General features: G+C 48.6%; 1 protein-coding gene across 2 annotated transcripts; it reads left to right on the top strand.

Annotated features, from left to right (window-relative positions):
- The first annotated feature begins 1120 nt into the window (after window positions 1-1120).
- On the top strand, window positions 1121-16142 carry STK40 (serine/threonine kinase 40). 2 transcript variants are annotated; one of them, XM_010022926.1, is made up of 11 exons: window positions 1121-1233; window positions 3210-3329; window positions 4235-4320; window positions 4861-5004; window positions 5993-6220; window positions 7046-7098; window positions 9858-9973; window positions 13012-13156; window positions 13482-13601; window positions 14564-14648; window positions 15436-16142. In XM_010022926.1, the coding sequence occupies exons 2-11, from the start codon at window positions 3218-3220 to the stop codon at window positions 15652-15654; spliced, it is 1308 nt and encodes a 435-aa protein (XP_010021228.1). In that variant the 5' UTR covers window positions 1121-1233; window positions 3210-3217; the 3' UTR covers window positions 15655-16142. The 2 variants fall into 2 exon arrangements, with proteins under 2 accessions (XP_010021228.1, XP_010021227.1); XM_010022925.1 differs by lacking the exon at window positions 1121-1233 and adding an exon at window positions 3988-4002 and having other exon boundaries at window positions 3218-3329; window positions 15436-15930.
- Window positions 16143-17547: the final 1405 nt, after the last annotated feature.

Below are 17547 nucleotides of genomic sequence, written 5' to 3' on the forward strand. Positions count from 1 at the left end.
GCCATGTAGGGAGCAGGGAGATGGAGTGGACAGTGCTGCGAGTGGCACAGGATTGTCTTTAGGAGCTCAGTACTTGTTTGTGTTGGTGCTTTTCTTGCTCTTACAAGCACTGTGTGAGGGAGCTGTTATGTTTCAGTCAGTGGATGTCCTTTAAGGGACTGGGGCACCTCCACTCACTGTCAGCACTGAGACAGCTCATCCTGAAAGCACCCAATAGCCAGCACAGGGCTGCCTGCAGCAGAGGCTGGGAACATTGTTCATCAAAATACAGCTAGCCTCAGTACTTCCATTCAGGAAGATCATTAGTAGCTGCCCCAGGACCAGGCAATAGCACTGTTTGCTTTGGGGGAGTGCAGTCCCCATGCCCCAAATGGTCCTTGTGTTTTTGACAGTTGATCTAACTGGATACAGGGTGAAGTAGAGCAGCTTGGGTTAACAAAGGGTTAAACGAAGCACTTGGTAGAGATGGTGTAGTTTCAGTTCTGGAGTGTCTGATTGAAATCCTAAATTTCTCCGTTTTCGATGGGACCAGATGGAACTACTAAGCAGCACTGAATTTAAGTTGAATTAGTTTGAGTTATTTTTTTTGAGGCCAAATATAGATTGTAAAGAGGAATTAACTTGCAGTGGGGATTAGATAAGAATAAAATGCAATGTATTCTTCTTTGGCATTTGCAGAAATCCTTCTGTTCGAGTACAAACTTTAAGCATTAGCTCTTACGATGATTAAAAATTGCTTCCAGGGGTGAAGGTTCCGCTGTGGCACTGTTGCGAACCTGGCTGTAGTTAAGCCAGGTGAAAACCAAACAAGCTAGTACCACACTGTGGAGGTGAAACTGGAGAACGTGTCTGTTTCTGATGCTCTCACATCACAAAATGCCTTTGGAGATCACTGACGCTCTATTTGTCTTGCTGTGCAGGGCCATGCGTCTGTGACTCTTCAGGGACTGAACCTCAAGAACCTTTTTACTCTCTCACGTGATATCGGGAGCTTCAGGCCATTTCTAAGCCAAAATTAACACAGATGGCTCAAGCTGAGGAGTTTTGGTGCATCCCACGTTATCGTAATCAAGAATAATCCAGAACCACAGCATCAAGTGTATCTCGTTTCGCATTACAGAGTCCTCGACCTTTCGACCATCCAGCCTTCTCCAAGGTGATGACTCCTGTCTCCTGAGACGTTGGAAAACCTAGTTTGGAAGAAGAGTAAAGATACAGTTGATGCTGAACTACGTGAGTCCTCAGATTATTTTGTTTACGATAACGCCGTTTGCACCAGGGATCCCGCTCCAGCTCGGATTGCACAAGGGTCATTACCTCAGAGTTGCTGTGCAGTGGGGTTTCTCCAGTGGAGATCTTACTCATACATTTCCAGCAGGGATGATGACGATGATGTTGCAAGGAGTGGAGAATTTTATAAGGCCTAATCAAATATTAGGTCAGGGATGCGGAATGAAGAGAACAAGGAGCATGTGGGGCTCAGGACTTTGTTCTGTTCAGCTGGCTGGGCCTGGCAATGCTTCTCAGTGGAAGTTTGTAGTGCAGAGATGCCAAGTGTGCTGCAAGACTTCTCACCTTATCTGTTGCTATCTCTGATCTGGATGACAGGTACTAGATGAATTAATGCGATGAGATCACGCTTGTGTCCACAGAAAGGGTGGGACTGCCAGAGGGTAAACTTCATTCAAAGTATGGTGATTTATCAGTCTCTTACGTGGTGAAACACTGAGACTTATTTAAAACAAATAAGTGCAACCCCAAAATGTTTTCCCTGTCTGCTGTAGTAACCTCTTAGGGAAGGCTACTGAGGCTTGGTTTTGACTTGCTCAGAGTAAGGAAATGGATCTGCACGTAGTTCCTCCTCTCCCCCACACCTCCCAAAAAAATCTCTTTGAACAGTTAGAGCACCAGCATTTAGTGTCTAGAGAGTTGTGAAAGTCTTTGAAACTATCTTCCAAGAGGTAAAGGTGAGGAGGTGTATTGGGAACAAAACTTGAGTTTGAGGATGGAGCTGATCGGTGCTTGCAGCGTGTGAAGGCCAGCCTGGCAGCAAGCATGAGAGGTTTTATCCTGCTAAGCTGAAACAAGACCTTCCCTTGGGGAAAAAGCGTAGTAGTCAAAGGCTTGAATTAATTTCTCTCTTTAGGTATTGGTTCTGCAATACCACCACAAACTCTCTTCAGATTTCTGAGCAGCAGAAAATGCATGTTGGAAACCAGATTTTCTGCAATAAGGAGGAGTTAGTCAAGCTTGTACTTGTTTCCATTGCATTGTAGTGATGTGTGGACCTTGAGTACTTGGATGCAAAGCATGAGATTCACATTTAATGGGTTAAATTGTTCTTTGCATGGAGTTGTAGTGCGAGAGAGCACATGTAGTGGCACCACAGTGTTTCCCTTCATTGGAATAGTCAGTAAAGGCAGGTAATAGTCTGCTAATTCTAAGCAAAGCATTGATTCCTGCACCTCGGGACTGAAGTGATAGTTTTGTATGTTGGATTCCAAATTTCAGCTGTGTTGGATGTAGGCAGATGGAGATGTAATAAAAAGGTTAGAGCCTAAAGCGGGGGGGGGGTAGGGGAACACACACTTATTTTAAGACTAAACGTACATTTGTGGGAAAATCCCTGTTAAATGAACTGAATCTCTCAGTAAGTGGCATGTTTGTCTTCTGTGACCTTGCTGGAAAAGGTGAAAGATGTTCCTCATGGTCAGTTTTGTGTGGTCTTGGCTATTCGAGGGACAGGTTTGAGCCTTCGCTTACTCAGTGAGCTGGTGGTGATGCCTGGTGGGAAGTGTTCCATGCATGAACCCCCAAAAGCCGATAGGCTGAATCAGGAGCAGACATCCATCCAGAAGGATAACTGAGGCGTTTTCCTTCAGAGCTTTTTTGGAATATGTGAATTTGCAAACTTGGGTTTGCTGTAAAACAAGCGTTAATTATTTTGACTTGTTCCCACTATGTGTCTCAAACAACTGTTCTAGGAAACGTCGCTTTGAATAGTGAGGCTGATTCCTACCTTCCAAAAGGCATTAAGCCTCCAGCCCACAACTGGTCTATCAGTAATGAGCCATAGCTTTTTTTGTAGAAACACAAGTGGGCAGAGACACAAGTGCACCAGGAGGTGAAAGCCTTCCCGTGCAAAACAAGGGATAGCGTAAGAAACGAACTCGCTTGCTCATCAGATGTGGTCTTCTTTCTCTTTCAAGAGCCAAGGATGAAGCGACGAGCATCAGACAGAGGAGCTGGGGAAACGTCCACTAAGGCAAAAGCTCTTTGTACAGGGATTTCTGGAAATAATGCCAAGAGAGCGGGCCCGTTCATACTTGGTAAGCAGGGAGGGGAGGGGGTTCTTCAGTGGTCAGGGTAGCTACTGATTGCGAGGCTGATAATAAAGGCACTGTAAAACGAGGCAAAGCAGACGTGGAATTGAACATCTTACCACAGAGTACAGTTCACTTGATGTAGAAGAGCAGCAGTCCTCGGAGCTGCTGCAGCTCTGGTCACACTGAAGAGAGCTGTAATACAAATACCACAGGGCAGCCATGGCTTTTAAACTTTGTCCGAGGGTAAATTCATTGAGGGAACCTTTTGGTTACAGCTCCAGGGAGATGTTTGACCCTGCTTGCCTGGAATATGCTGTCAAATCAGCATGTGGGCATCTTAATAATGCACTAGTGGTCATTATAAGTGGTATGTGCCAAGGCCAGACCACTCTGCTAGCTTTTAAGAGCTGCTAGAATAAGTTGTATAAACTGTCAACACCACAATGGACTTCACAGTGGAAACCAATGGATAATCAATTGGAAGCAGATTGATTTAGGCTGAAGAGTAAAGACTGTGTGGGATAATCTGTGCACCTGAGCCATCCCTGCAGAGGTGGCAGTTGGGTTCAGAGGTGTGGTAACAGCAGTTGCCATGGGTGTTGCTAGTAAATGGGGAAGCCTTATGGTTCAGGCATGCAGAAATCTGAATTTCTGAAAGCAGCTCTGCCCTGTGTGGGCTTTTGTTAAATGTTTTTCCAGTGAGCAGACGAAACCTTGTCCAAGAAGCTTTCAGAGTTCACTACCAGCTTTCTTTTCTTCAGATGGTAATTTGTGGAAATGTGCTTAGTCTCTGAAAAAAAAGGAACTTCACATAACCTAAACTGCGTGACACTTGCCTACTGATGTAACCCTGAATTAGTCATTGCTGCTTAAAGGAAAACAAGTCTGTTTTTGCTTTGTGCTGTTAGGTCCACGTTTAGGTAACTCTCCGGTGCCAAGTATTGTTCAGTGTTTGGCAAGAAAGGATGGGACAGATGACTTCTATCAGCTAAAGGTAAGCAAACTGGGGGGTTTCCAGATCTTTAGGGCTCTTCAGCTTCTTCAGCAGAAGCACTTGCAGCGGGGTGTGGTGTAGGCTGAAGTGGTGCACTGGTCAGAAACGGCTGCAGTTCTGCCAGGCCTAGATCTGGTGTCAAGATGAGGCCTCTGTGGCTGCTGTGCTGCTCTCCTGGAGCCCTCTGATCTGCTCCACTGGCCTGAGATGGGAGTGACCCCAATGGGGATTACAAATCACCTGGGATATTTGCAAAAAGCACCTGAGCTGCTTTTCTGTGTTAACTCACAGAATCATGGAATGGGTTGGGTTGGCTTGGGCTGGCAGGGACCTTAAAGATCATGTAGTGCCAACCCTCCCCAAATCAAGCTCATGCTGTGCATTCTGCACAGATGTTAGTTCAGACATTCTGTGGCAAGTATGCAAACATCAGAGCAATTGCATCAGCTGTTAAACACATGTGAATACCTAAAATGAGAGTGGTTTGGGGGCATTTGGGTTTTTCTGGGAACTGTGAAGTTCTTTTCCCTTTTCCTGAAGATTCTCACTTTAGAAGAAAGGGGTGATAAAGGAATAGAAACCCAGGAGGAACGACAGGGCAAGATGCTGCTGCACACAGAGTATTCTCTCCTTTCCCTGCTCCATAACCAGGAAGGAGTGGTTCATCACCACGGGCTCTTTCAGGTACAGCTGGTCACCATCCAGGTTGGGGGAATGCCAGTGATTGCTTTAGGCTTGAGCTGCTTTTGTTTAATGCACAGTTCGTGCTGACCCCGTTGTTGTGTGTAAAGAATTGCCAGCACACACTGAGGTTCACCACTGCTGCTTCAAACAAGTGGGTGGCAAGGGCTTTCGAGAGTTAAAGGAGATGTAACAGGGTTTGGGATTTGGGGAAACGTGAGGACACTCAAAGATGGGGCAGGTGCTCAGTAGCATCCCCTTCAAACAGGAAAATAGCTGCTTCACTGGCAGATTAATCTGTGCCCATAGAGCCCCCTGTGGAACTGAATTTGTGCTTTCCAGTGTCTGTATTGGTTTATGATGACTTGGAAGAGGGGACAAGCTGCCAAGAAACTGTTTCAGCAAGTTAAACTAGTCAATGTACCCATCAGTGTCTCATGTGAGTGAATTGTGTTGCTGATAGTGCCTTCAGAGCTGTTTGTGGATGTGATGGCCTGCTAGGGATTACTGGTTTGGATGCTGGTATTGCCTTGCTTCCTGGTTAAATTTTATCAACACACTTTTCACTTGAGATCATCTGTACTATGACTTAAATAAGCCAGATGTCCAACTCGGCTGTGTCCTGCTTCATGTTATGGAAGAACTGCTAATTGTGTCTTAAGATTCCTGTTCTCATTACTAACGTGCTGGATCCCTGGTGTTCAGAGTGTGCACCACTGCGCAGTTATTCTTGGGTTTCTCAAAAGCTCTCTGTGTGTGTAGAAACAGTATCAGTGCTGACAGAAGCCAATCAGACTTTCTCTGTCATTTTTAAGCAGAGATCATGTATCTTCTTTTTGAAATCCCAGCTCAGGGCAAAGATCTAGCACCACGATTGCATTTGCTTATTTTGAGATCACCACATAGTTACTGATTCTCTAGTGCTCTGTATGTAAGTCCATAATCCCAGAGAGCTTCCCTGAACTATTGCTCATTTGTTTGCCTCACTTAGGACCGAGCTTGTGAAATTATAGAAGATCTAGAAGCAAACAGAATGGTCAGGAAAATGAAGAAGCGCATTTGTCTGGTGTTGGACTGCCTCTGTGCTCATGATTTCAGTGACAAAACAGCAGATCTGATCAATCTGCAGCATTATGTCATTAAAGAGAAGAGACTCAGCGAGCGGGAGACAGTAGTGATATTTTATGATGTGGTACGAGTGGTAGAAGCATTACATAAGGTAAAGTCTTTGTTACCCCTTGGGCTCTCCCACATTAGTTTGATAGATGTTGTGAAACTTCCTTGTGCGGGCAGTGGTGAGGTTACAGGGGATGGATGTTTCAGCTGTTTCCCTCTAAGTGTGTTCTGTGTAAAGACCTCATGCCCCAAGCGATAAGAGTGTTCCCTTCCCCTCTCTTCAAGTTTCTGGATGATAATACAGCATTTGTTGACTGTGGAGAGGGGCCAGCTGGACTAAATGCAGATCGGGTGAACTACAGTGTTATTAACCTCAGAAAGGGGTGGTCACAGAAGAGAGCAGAGGCTAATCAAATGCAGGAAACACTTCAAGCTATTTCCTTTTGAAGCAAAATAAATCACAATGTAAGAATTGATTTCTGAGACCAGAACCTCAAGCTCCGAGTTGGAGATCAATGAACTAGAAACTACTGTAATAAAAATAGGCTCTGCTGATGTTTGACTTCTTACCCTCTGAGAAGGGACACCCATCCTTCCTTGGCAGAGCAGTGAAGCACGTCTTCTGAGGGAATGCTCTTCGTATTGGTCTTACTGAGCCTGGACACTTCAGTTTCAGGTCTCTTAGTTGCAGTCAAGTCTGTCCTTGTGTTCAAAGTAGCAAATTTGCTTGTTCTGGTCTAAGCAGAACCAAAAATGAAGTGCCCAAAGCACTTGGGATGCAACTTGACCTGGAACCTTGATCAGGGTTATTTCTGAGAATGAAGATGACATGATTTCAAAAGATACTTAGTGCTTTTGTCAAGTATTGAATTTATACTTCTCTAACAAATAGGGGTTTGTTCATGTTATGCTATTATATATTTTACAGAAAAATATTGTGCACAGAGACTTGAAACTAGGAAACATGGTGCTAAACAAAAGGTAAGTCTGCAGAGGTGGCAGTTGTCCTATGCTATTTCTATTTCTTACAAACACAAAGGCAGCACTTGAGTGCTCTCCTGTCAGAAAGGCGAGGGAAAGGGAAGCAGGCTGAAATCCAGTTCAATGTTACAGCAGTTAATCTCCAAAAACAAATTGAGCCCAACCAAGATAGTTCACTCTTCCACCAAGCTTAGTGACCCCATGTCAGCATTTCTTTTAGCATTCTAGCTTCTGAAAACTAAACTTTACTCAGAAATCTGCAAGACAAATTTTATGCATATTAAAACAAATCAGAATGTGGCAAGTGGTTCTGTTCCCAGCATTCACTTTCCATCGTGCTAGAGGAATTCCCACCACTGCAGTCTGTAATATAATCACAGCAGTGTTCAGTCTTTGACTGTTGCACTGCTGTGTTTTTGCTAGCAGTAAAATATTTACTTATCTAAACAAAAGTTCTTCTGTTTAGCCTGTATTTGTGCTTGAAACAGCTTCCTTGTTCCCAGCAGTGGGTTTGATGCAAGCCCCAGTTTCTAAAGCACTGGTGTCTGGGATGCTGTGCAGGCACAAGAAGGACCAGCCCAGTGGGGCAGGAGTTTAACACAAGTGAGAGGTGTGGAGGTAGCAGATGCTTTGCTTTGGTGGCTCCTTGGAGTTTTTTACTTGTCTTGGGTTATGCAGTGATTTAGTTGGCAAGTCCCATTTCAGATACTCCGCTGTGTCCTTCAGTATTACATTACTGCCTAAATATTTTGCACTAACTTTAAGAATGAGTGGAATTCGTTGTCTTTTTACACTGTCTGGGTTTGTGGAACAAATAAAAAGCTGGAAGGCTGTAGGTCTGCAGGCTTCCAGAGTCTGTACAAAGTATGCAGGTTCACTGTGGTCACAGCTTGCTTTTTTTCTTCTTCCTACTACTGTTTGAAAGCAGTTTTTATCTACTGAGGGTGAACTTCTTCGTTCCTCCCCGCCCCCAGAGCATCTAATGCTTTTCAGGGCCACCTGTGGATTGTTTTCTTTCTGTAGAGCTGCTTTAAGATACATTTCTCATCTGCTTCTTGCTGCTTTGATTCTCCTTGCTAGGCAGAGGCAGACAAAAGAGGCTTCACTTCTTTTCTGAGCAGAGGGTGCAGTGGAGCATCCATCCCACTGAGAGCTGCACACAGGGCCCTCACTACCAGGAAGGGGGAGGGATTCAAAGCTTTGTGAACACACTTGCCAAAGTCATTCTCTTACTGCATACTGTATTTTGGCTTTTTACTTGCAAGACCATCAGCTTTGGTGAGGAAAACTGTAGCCTCTACAGCAGTGAGTCATATGAAAGGGTGGGTGAGGCGTAAGAATAGATCACCATGGAGAGGACCAGCCGTTTGGGCTGATCAGAAGTGTTTGTTCTGTTCCAGCCGTGCTCACAACACAGGCAGGTCTTTCCTCTTGGCGGGGGAGGAAGGTGGCTACAGATCAGTGCAAGGTCCAAACCAGGCCAGTTATACCCTGGGCTAGTGAAGGTCCCTGAGACATTGTCCCCCGCAAGGTGGGGATGTTAAAGCCTCCCAGGTTTTTCCATTAACCAGTTGGATGATTACAGATTAGCTCAAATTTCAGTGACTAAATAACAACCAAGCAACCCTGAACATTTTGGTGTCCTTTAGAACACTTAGTCCTTTAAATCCTGCAGATTGTTATTCAGCCAGGGAAGTCTCTTGACAGTTGAAACTAACACTTCTTAAACACAAGTCTGCCTTAATAATGAGCTCTCCACCGCCAGCCCACACTTGGGTTTATTTCACTTGTCTGTTAGACTTGCTGGAAATACTTCTTGGTTATTGTGACTGGACTTAATTCATTCTCTCAGGCTCTAGTTGTGTTATTCAACTTCTGAAGAATATAGAAATCTTCTAGACAGGGTTTTTCTACTCAGCCCTTTAAGTTGTATGTTAAAATGCAAATTATCTGAGTGGCAAGGAAGATGTAATGTAATAGCAGTTTTGTAATGAGCTCACTTTGATTAATTGGTGCTGGCAGTACCTTAGGGAAGCATCTTACTAGAGACCTTGTGTGTACCTGCAGTTCTCACCTTTTCTGTAGGAGGTTTTTTGGATGTTGATGAAACTTTCTCTGTTCTGCATACTTGGGTGTGAAGAACAGTCCTGCAGATCAGGTAAAACAGCCACCACAGTCCTGCTGTGGGACTGTTGGGTAACACAAGTGGTTGTACTATATCTGATCAAAGGTCCTGTAGCTCATCTGCTGGTGACACATAAGCAAACAGTGTGCGGAGGCCAGGCTTGGGGTAGGTCCTTCCTTAGGGGATTTTCCCTCAGCTTCCAGAAGATGATGTGTGGAGAAGATGCTTTTGGAGATGGTCAGTAAGCACAGGAGAGAAACAGCAGTTAAAATTAAGTTCTACTTCAACACTTCTGCCCTGCAATAGTCAGCAAGCACACAAGTGCACATCCTGGTGCTGGGGATGCCTGCAGGGTGCTGTGCTGCTGGCTAGGATGCTCCTGGGACCACTCAGGTTGGATGTAGACATGGTCCATAGCTGTAAAAGAGATTTGCTTACTCCCCCTGTAAGAGTCTTGCAAGCCGTGCTGACCAGCGTGGAATCCCTGCCCTTTGGGATGGAGTTGATCTTGCAGCTCCCCTTGCCTTTTCCCAGGGCTTCAAGCTTCCCCAAAAGCCCCACAGACACACACCTCTGTGCAGTTTGACTTGTGCAGGATGCTCCTTGTTCACTGTGGTCTTCTGACTCTCCCCAGGACTCATCGGATAACCATAACCAACTTCTGTCTCGGGAAGCACCTGGTGAGTGAGGATGACCTGCTGAAGGACCAGCGAGGGAGCCCTGCCTACATCAGCCCAGATGTGCTCAGTGGTAGGCAATGCCCTTCAGCCCTCAGCCCCACGCTTCTTTCACTTACCTGTGGCTCTTGACAATAAAAGAAACCCTAGTTCTGTTCCCATACATAACCTGCCACCTGCGAGAGCTTCTTAACTGGGGTCCAGTTATGAGACTTGCTCTGTTTTTCCAACTGGAGGGAAGGAGCAAGTGTAACCTTTTTCTTGAGGCTAGTCTGAACTTCAAAGCTAATTAGAAGCTCCCTGTCTGTTCCTAAGCCTGACTGCAGACAAGATGTTCTGTTTCCTACGTCTCAATCTTGTTCCTGAGGCTTTGCTTAAGCTGCAGGTAAATCCCTGGGCCTAAGAGGCAATCAGTCCAAATCCCACCACAATGTGAGCTTATTCCAGGCCTTACACTAAGAGGAGCAGTTGCTGCAGCTGCTGCTTGTTTCCAGAGGGAACTATTGACCCTTTGGGCCAACTGAAAGGAGATACTCATAAATAAAGGGATGATGACACCAGGCCAGCCCAGTTGTTTAGGCTGTATCTTGTCTCCAGCAGTCTGGGCTATGTCTTGTCTCCAGCAGAAGCCTTAAGCAGGAGTCTGGCAAAGAAGTTTTCCCTAATGTTCTCCCACCTTTTAACTGTTTCCAGTGCAGGGGACTTTCAGAAACAGATGTGGTTCCTTGTCTATTCAGTTGCTTCAGGAGATTTCTTTTCCATGAGCTCTAAGGTCTGCTACTGTAATAGCTTTTGTGCTGGTGGTAGCCGAGTGGTTGTCCTGTTTGTCAGTGTAGTGACTGAGGCATTATTTTGGGGGGAAGTTTCTTCTCATCCAGGTGAGTGTTGAAGGGTATATTTACAGCTGGGACTGTTCCTATAAGGCATCTCTGTAGGCTCCAGTTATGGTGCATTAGCTCATACTGTTCAGATAAAATTCCCTTTGGATGAAGCTGGACTACACGCTGCAGTCCAAGATCATCCCTAATGCATTCCACCAAGGGTTATCCATCCACAGGGCCAAGCTAGTGTTTGGATGATGTCTAAAACTCTTTGACAGTAGCTTATGAGCACGAGCTGTTCTCTGGACAAGCTGTGCATTGGGCAGCACCCACTGGTGTGCACACAGTGTGAAAGCCAGAATCCTTGCCAGTCTATTGCATTTATCTACACAAGGATGACATCTGGAATACTGAAACCACTCTGCTGAAGACTCGAGTTACTCATTTATGGTATCTCAAGCTCTTGTATTTCAGAAATGCCCTCAGAGGGAGCTAGTCCTGAAATCTCCACACCCAGTGGACCCCCCCTCTAACTCTGTTGTCAGGTTTACAGGAGGCAGCAACAAACATTGCTGAGCTCTTCCGTTGTGATCTGCCAGGCAGGTCTGAGGCTGCTTCCCTCCTGGGCAGGACTGAGCCAGGAAGGGAGCAGAGGCAGGCGGGGAGGGGGAACGTGTGTGCTTTTTGCAGGCCTTTCCTGTTCTGCAGGATATCCTGAGGCCCCTGTAACCAGATGGATGATACGAGCCAACTGCTCTGCAGGAGCTTGGAGCACTTGCAGCTCATGTGGCTGGTGTCTGGTAAAGGCTGCATGGAGCTGCTCCTTCCTGCTCATCCAGGGTACTGTTCTGTCCTGGACTTCATCCCTTCCAGCCTCCCTGCCAGCACAGCTCTCCTGCAGGCACCCACTTTGTTCTCACGGCTGTCTTGTTGATGGATTGAGTGGCCTGTCTCTAGGCCATGAAGCACAAGGAACTGAACAGGCTCTTTGCTGCCTTTCCTGACAGTTGAGGCTGTTCAAGACCCTGCACGGTCCAGCCTTGGTTACAGGACTGCGTCCTGCTCCAGCACCACCTGGCCTGACACCTTCCTTGCAGGGCATCTGTGCAGCCAGATCCTCTGCTCTTGGAAACGCTGTTCCAAAATGGCTCATTCTGCACTTCTCCTCCAAGCACTGAGGGAAAAGTTAACTTGAGGACATTCCAGGCTTCATCACCACCTTCAGACTCTGAGCATCCCTCTGTTTCTATTGCAAATGCTTCTGTGCAAGAGGAAGCTAAAACGCCTGGAGAATTAATCATTGTTTGAAGTCTCCAAGAGAATCTGTCTTCTGCTGAGAGATGGCTTGTGTTCTGTGGCTGCTGAAATGTTAGAGCAGGAAAAGCTGGAGGAGGAGGGAGAGGTGCCTTTTTTTGAGCATATAAAGCAAAGAATAATTAGTACAAATAACAAATGCTGCAGCAGTGACTCACTGTGTGAGTCAGAGGAAGTCATTCCCTCAGTCCTGTGCTGTGGCACAGCACTGGAGCTTAATTTGTGACCCTCGTGCATGCTGCCATTCGCTGACTTGCTGTGAGATTGAAGGGGCTTTAAACCAGTGTTTCCATTGAGTGAGCCCCAGGGGGTGCTGGGGCTGCAGCAGCTTTTGGGAATGCCTCTGGAGGAGGCAGCTTCCTGCACTCTCCATGGCTCCACAGCAGGCTCCAGTGGCCACGTGCTGGATCCATCCCAGAGGCAGAGTCCCACCTCGATGGGCTCAGAGGGTCTTAGTCACTTCACACCAGTCTCCCGTGCAGTGAGGCTGGCACTAATCTTGGACCACTCTTCACCAGAAGACCACTTATCCTTGGGCTTTCTTTCCTGCCTCCCCTTGCCTCGTGCTTGCTGGCTCTTAAATTCCCTTCTCTTTGGACCCACACTTGCAGCAGGATGCATCTGTGGAGCCTCAGGGGCTCCTGGCAGTGACAGTCTGCAGGGATGGTGAAGGGGAGTGAAGTGGAAATTCCTCTGCGTACTGTGCTTGGTCTGATCACTTGATGCTCTTGGAGTCAGCAGGGATAGCCCTGCCCTGTAAAAGACCTGTGTGGAGATGAACAACTTGCTAATTCCCAAAGGGTGCACCTTTGGAAGAGCTTCTTAGTGTGTTGCAATGAGAATTCTTGAGTGTTTTGATGAATGCTTAGAAAAAAGGATCACGAGAGGTTTCTTGAGAGCCTTGACTGGTGGTGGAGGGCCGCGAGGTGAGCAGGGTTGTAAAGCCTGTTGCTCTGTGTCTCCTTGCTCCCTGCAGGACGGCCGTACCGTGGAAAACCCAGTGACATGTGGGCTTTGGGTGTGGTGCTCTTCACCATGCTCTATGGCCAGTTCCCCTTCTACGACAGCATACCTCAGGAGCTCTTCCGCAAAATCAAGGCTGCCGAGTACAACATCCCTGAGTGAGTAGAGCCTGGCCTGGGGAGGCCCTTCTCCTGGTGCCCGTGTGGGAGGTGCTCTGGGCCTGCTGGGACAGCCAGAGCTGGAGGGGGGGTGGTTCACTCAGTGGGTCACAGCAGTGGCGAGAACTGCGTGAAGTAGACACCAAGGAGCCTGGGATACGTTGTGTGATGGTGCAGGGAGAGGGAATCAACCTCCTGCTTAGTTCTGGGGTCTGTTGGTCAGAGTGATGGAGGCTCTTCCACCTGCGCTCTCAGCATGTCCATGCTGCTGCTGCTGCCTCTGCCACTTTGAGCACTCGGGCTCACCACGTGTTCTGTGCCACAGGGATGGACGGGTCTCGGAGAACACTGTGTGCTTGATCCGAAAACTGCTGGTCTTGGATCCACAGCAACGTCTGACAGCTTCTGAAGTGCTGGATTCCCTCAGCTCCATCATAGCATCGTGGTATGTGCAAGAGGAGAGAGGCAGGAATCTGGTGTCTCTGGCCACAGGCTGTGTTATTCCAGCTGTGGCCAGCAGACTGCTGCCAAGCAGGGCACCAGAGGAGAGTCTGTGAGAACTGCAAAAGAAGTCTTTAGATCTTGTTTCTCTACCACTGATGTCTGGGGTGGCCTGTGCAAATGCTTGCCATTGTGGCCAAGGCTGGAGTCTGGAAAGCAGTAACACTACAGAACAGTACTGGGGTACAGGAGGGCCTTTGCTGCTGGGCCCCCCTTGTGCTCCCCAGATTTGATTTTTAGAGGAAGTGTAATGGTCAGGAATAACTTCCATGTAGAAACATACAGCCAAATGCACACACCTCCTGCAGGCTTGTAATTACTCCTGTGTTCTCTGCTAAGTAAAAGCAGGCATGAGGTATCTAGAGGGGAAGAGCAGGAGATGCCATTACAGGTGGGAACACACTACACATGCAGGGTGGGGGATGCTTTTGAGGGTAAATCTGACTCCAGGACTTGCATGGACCAACTGGGATGACATTCCAGTAGCACACTCCAGCATAAATCAATCCTGGTGGTGTTTGCTTGGTGCAGCTCTCTCTCGCCAGCCCTGTGACCTTCTGTCTGTGCTGCACAGCATGCCCAGGCAAAGTTCTTGTGCTGCCTGTTGAGTCAGCAAGTGAAGTCTGTGATTTTTGGAGCTGTGGCTGTTTTCTCTCCTACCTGTGCAAGAGTTAGAGTTCCACATCCTGTTTCAAATAGTAAAAGAGTGGGGGAGGCAGCTCTAGGGATTATAATATGATTTTATACCAGGGAAATTGAAGTTTGGATAGCACCCTTTAGGAGCAGTAGCTGGGGTGGCAGCCAGGCAGGGCTGTGCCACACTCTGGTGCCCAGCCAGGAGGGATTGCCCTGGCTGGGGTGCTGGGTTCCATACTCCAAATCCCTGATGCTGTGCTCTCCCCCCAGGCAGTCAATGTCCTCGCTGAGTGGCCCTTTGCAAGTGGTGCCAGACATCGACGACCAAGTGGCTAACCCAGAAAACCCTCAAGAGGTAGGTTTTCCTCCTTCCCTTTCCATGGAACTGCTTTTCCGTGCCACTGTGCCAAGTCTGTCTGTAATGGAAAGAGGTGGCAGCACCGGGTGGCCGCCGGGCTGTGGTGAGGGTGGTGGGGACCTGGCTGTGGCTGCTGCTCTGTGAAGCAGCCGAGTCCATCACCACCTTGTGCAGTGGAAGGACAGGCTTGTGCTGCTGGGACCAGGAATCACATCCATGCTGCCTGGCGGTGAGCTCGCTGGCACCAGAGCTGGTTGAGGGGCAGTTTGCTCCTCTCCAAGCAGCACTCGCTCCCTCACACACAGCTGAGAGCTCACACGTGCTGGGAGAGCTGGGAAGAGGCAGCAGGGTTGGCTCAGGGTCCCTGGTGAGTTCTGAGATGGGAGCAAGAAAACATCCTGTGCTCTTGCCAGCATATTTTCAGTTGGAAGTGACAGCTGGTGACCTCACTGCCTGGGGACAGCCTCGTAGGAGCTTTTGCCTGTGGTGCTGCAGTGTTGCCATCAGAAATCCCTCCACTGGGCTCGTGATGTGATGGGCTCGCTGGGGATGTGAGCACTGGGGTCAGGCAGCTGCAGCCTCTGAATATCTGGCGGGGTCAGGATGAGCTGTGTCAGGAGCCACTGAGGTTTCCAGACCTCTGTTCCTGGTGGCACTAAAGACTGTGTGTGAGGCAGCAGGTCCAGTTCTTGCATCAAGACTCCAGTTATCCTGTGGTAGCTCAGGACCATCGGAGGGCGGTTGTGGGCCTGTCGCGGTGGCTCTGACGGTGGCTCTCTGGCAGGTGAAGGTGACGGAGGAGTGTTCGCAGTACGAGTTCGAGAACTACATGAGGCAGCAGCTGCTCTTGGCTGAGGAGAAGAACACGTTGCATGAAGCCAAGAGCTTCCTACAGAAGCGGCAGTTCGGGAACATCCCCCCAGTGCGACGCCTGGGCCACGATGCTCAGCCCATGAACCCTTTGGACGCCGCGATCCTGGCCCAGAGGTACCTTCGGAAGTAGCTTCCTGCACGTCCGAGAGCACAAGCACCATCCTGCAGTCTGCCTTTCACGTCGCCTACTACAGCTCAACAGCAATACCCGTGTCCCGTGATGGAGAATAATGTAGCAATTCTTCTGAGCTCTGTTCAGGGACACGCACTCACACTCACTCTGGAGGGAGAAGACTTTTGGGAAAAGCTAGTTTTGGAAGCAGCAACCTCTTGGCATCTTCTGGAATCTGTTTTTTAAATCGAAGCCTAGATGACTAATCTGCTTTTAATCATGACTGTAATCTACCTCTCTTGTCTTTTTAACCATGCTGTTCTCTGGATCGAGCAAAGCCTGTGGGAAAGGAGAAGACTTCAGAGGGTGAAGCTGGTTTGCTGGCACAAGTCGTGGCTGCGCAGCACGGAGAGTCGGCTCGTTGCGTTCGCTCCATATGGTTTGAATAAGCTTAGATTTACCGGGGTTTCTCAAAAGGAAGAATTCCTTGAAACCTCCCACTCCCCTTCATCTGCATCAACTCTTTCTCCTGTCCCCAGCGTGCCACCTGGTTGGGCTGTGTTGTCTGACCCTCGGTGGCTGCAGCACGCCAAGGCCTTCGCGTTCCCTGGTGTCACCGGGGCTGCCTCGGGCACGAGGCAAAGAGCTGCGAAAATGGGCTCTTGTCCTCAGTTCAAAGGTTTTCCAGGACTTGGCCTGCCCAGGCCTCTGACCTCTTTCCCACCTTTCACTGATTCTTTAGTTTCATAAGGATTATATGATTTAATCTTATTTTTCAGTAGCTTACCTAAGGTGCAGTTAAAATTGCATTAATTCTGATTTAGCGTTTTCACACTTCAGTTGTGGTACAGATATAATATATGAGTTATAATGTGAAAAAGCTTCCCAAAATAATCTGCCTAGAATTAGGAAGGGGCTGGCTGAAGTCTCTGCTGTATTTGTTCCCCAGCTTATCTTGCCATCCCAGCCTCACCACGCAAACCCCATGGCGCTGAGGCGGGAGAAGGATGTCCCGGATTGTCACCGAATGCCACTGTTGGAGCGTTTGCCTGTGCTGAGAACAGGAACGATTGTTTCTGAGCCTCATTTTGTGAACTGGATGCCTGTCTTGCCAGACAAACTGTTCTCACACAGAGGTCCTCACAGTGCCCCAGCCAGGGCTCCTTGCTCAAGGCAGCACTTCCCTGGCTGCCTCCATCCCCTGCTCCTGCCTGCTCCCAGCTCCAGCATCGCCCTCAGCACAAGGAACTGTGTGAGCAGGGATGGGAAAAGCTGCTGTGGGGCTGACCCTGCTCTTTGGGGCCAAGCTCTACCAGGGCGGGCAGGGAGCGAGTAGCAGATCCATTTGTAGCGTGTTGTTGCCTTCTCTTGCCCCGGGCTGGGGCTGGGGCCTGTCTCTAGCCTGGGCCAAGCTCCAGGTGTCCTTGTGGGGATATAGGGGTTGACCTGAACCTCCTTGGCAGCATCGGGCATTACATCCTGCCTGCGCCCTGGCCGGAGCCACGCGGCAGCGGGCGGGCAGGGACTTGTGAACACTAATACAGACTAGAACAGTGGCACCAACCCCAGCCAGCCGTAATTCTTAGCCTTATTTATTTTAATGGTGGGTCTGTCCCAGCACGTCCCAATGGGTGCCCATCGCCCCCCCTGTGCCACCAGCAGCAGCGCAGGGACCTCCCCCCTTGGGGCCCTGCTCTTTCCATCTGGTTTCTCCTGTCTTGCTCCCACCTCTCTTGTTACTTCTTTCCCCAAAGTTAAAGCAATACTCGGGGGGGCTCTGCAAGGCTGAATCGTACCCAGTGTTCCTGCGCACCGCTCGGCGCCGGTAGCTCACACGTGTATTGAACTGGAAGAGGGGAGGCAGGAGGGGCTGGGGCGGGTGGAGGGGCCGCTGCGGGAAGGAGCCTGTTG

Source organism: Nestor notabilis, unplaced genomic scaffold (genome assembly GCF_000696875.1).
Source record: "Nestor notabilis isolate BGI_N333 unplaced genomic scaffold, ASM69687v1 scaffold30159, whole genome shotgun sequence".
Taxonomy (NCBI): Eukaryota; Metazoa; Chordata; class Aves; order Psittaciformes; family Psittacidae; genus Nestor; species Nestor notabilis.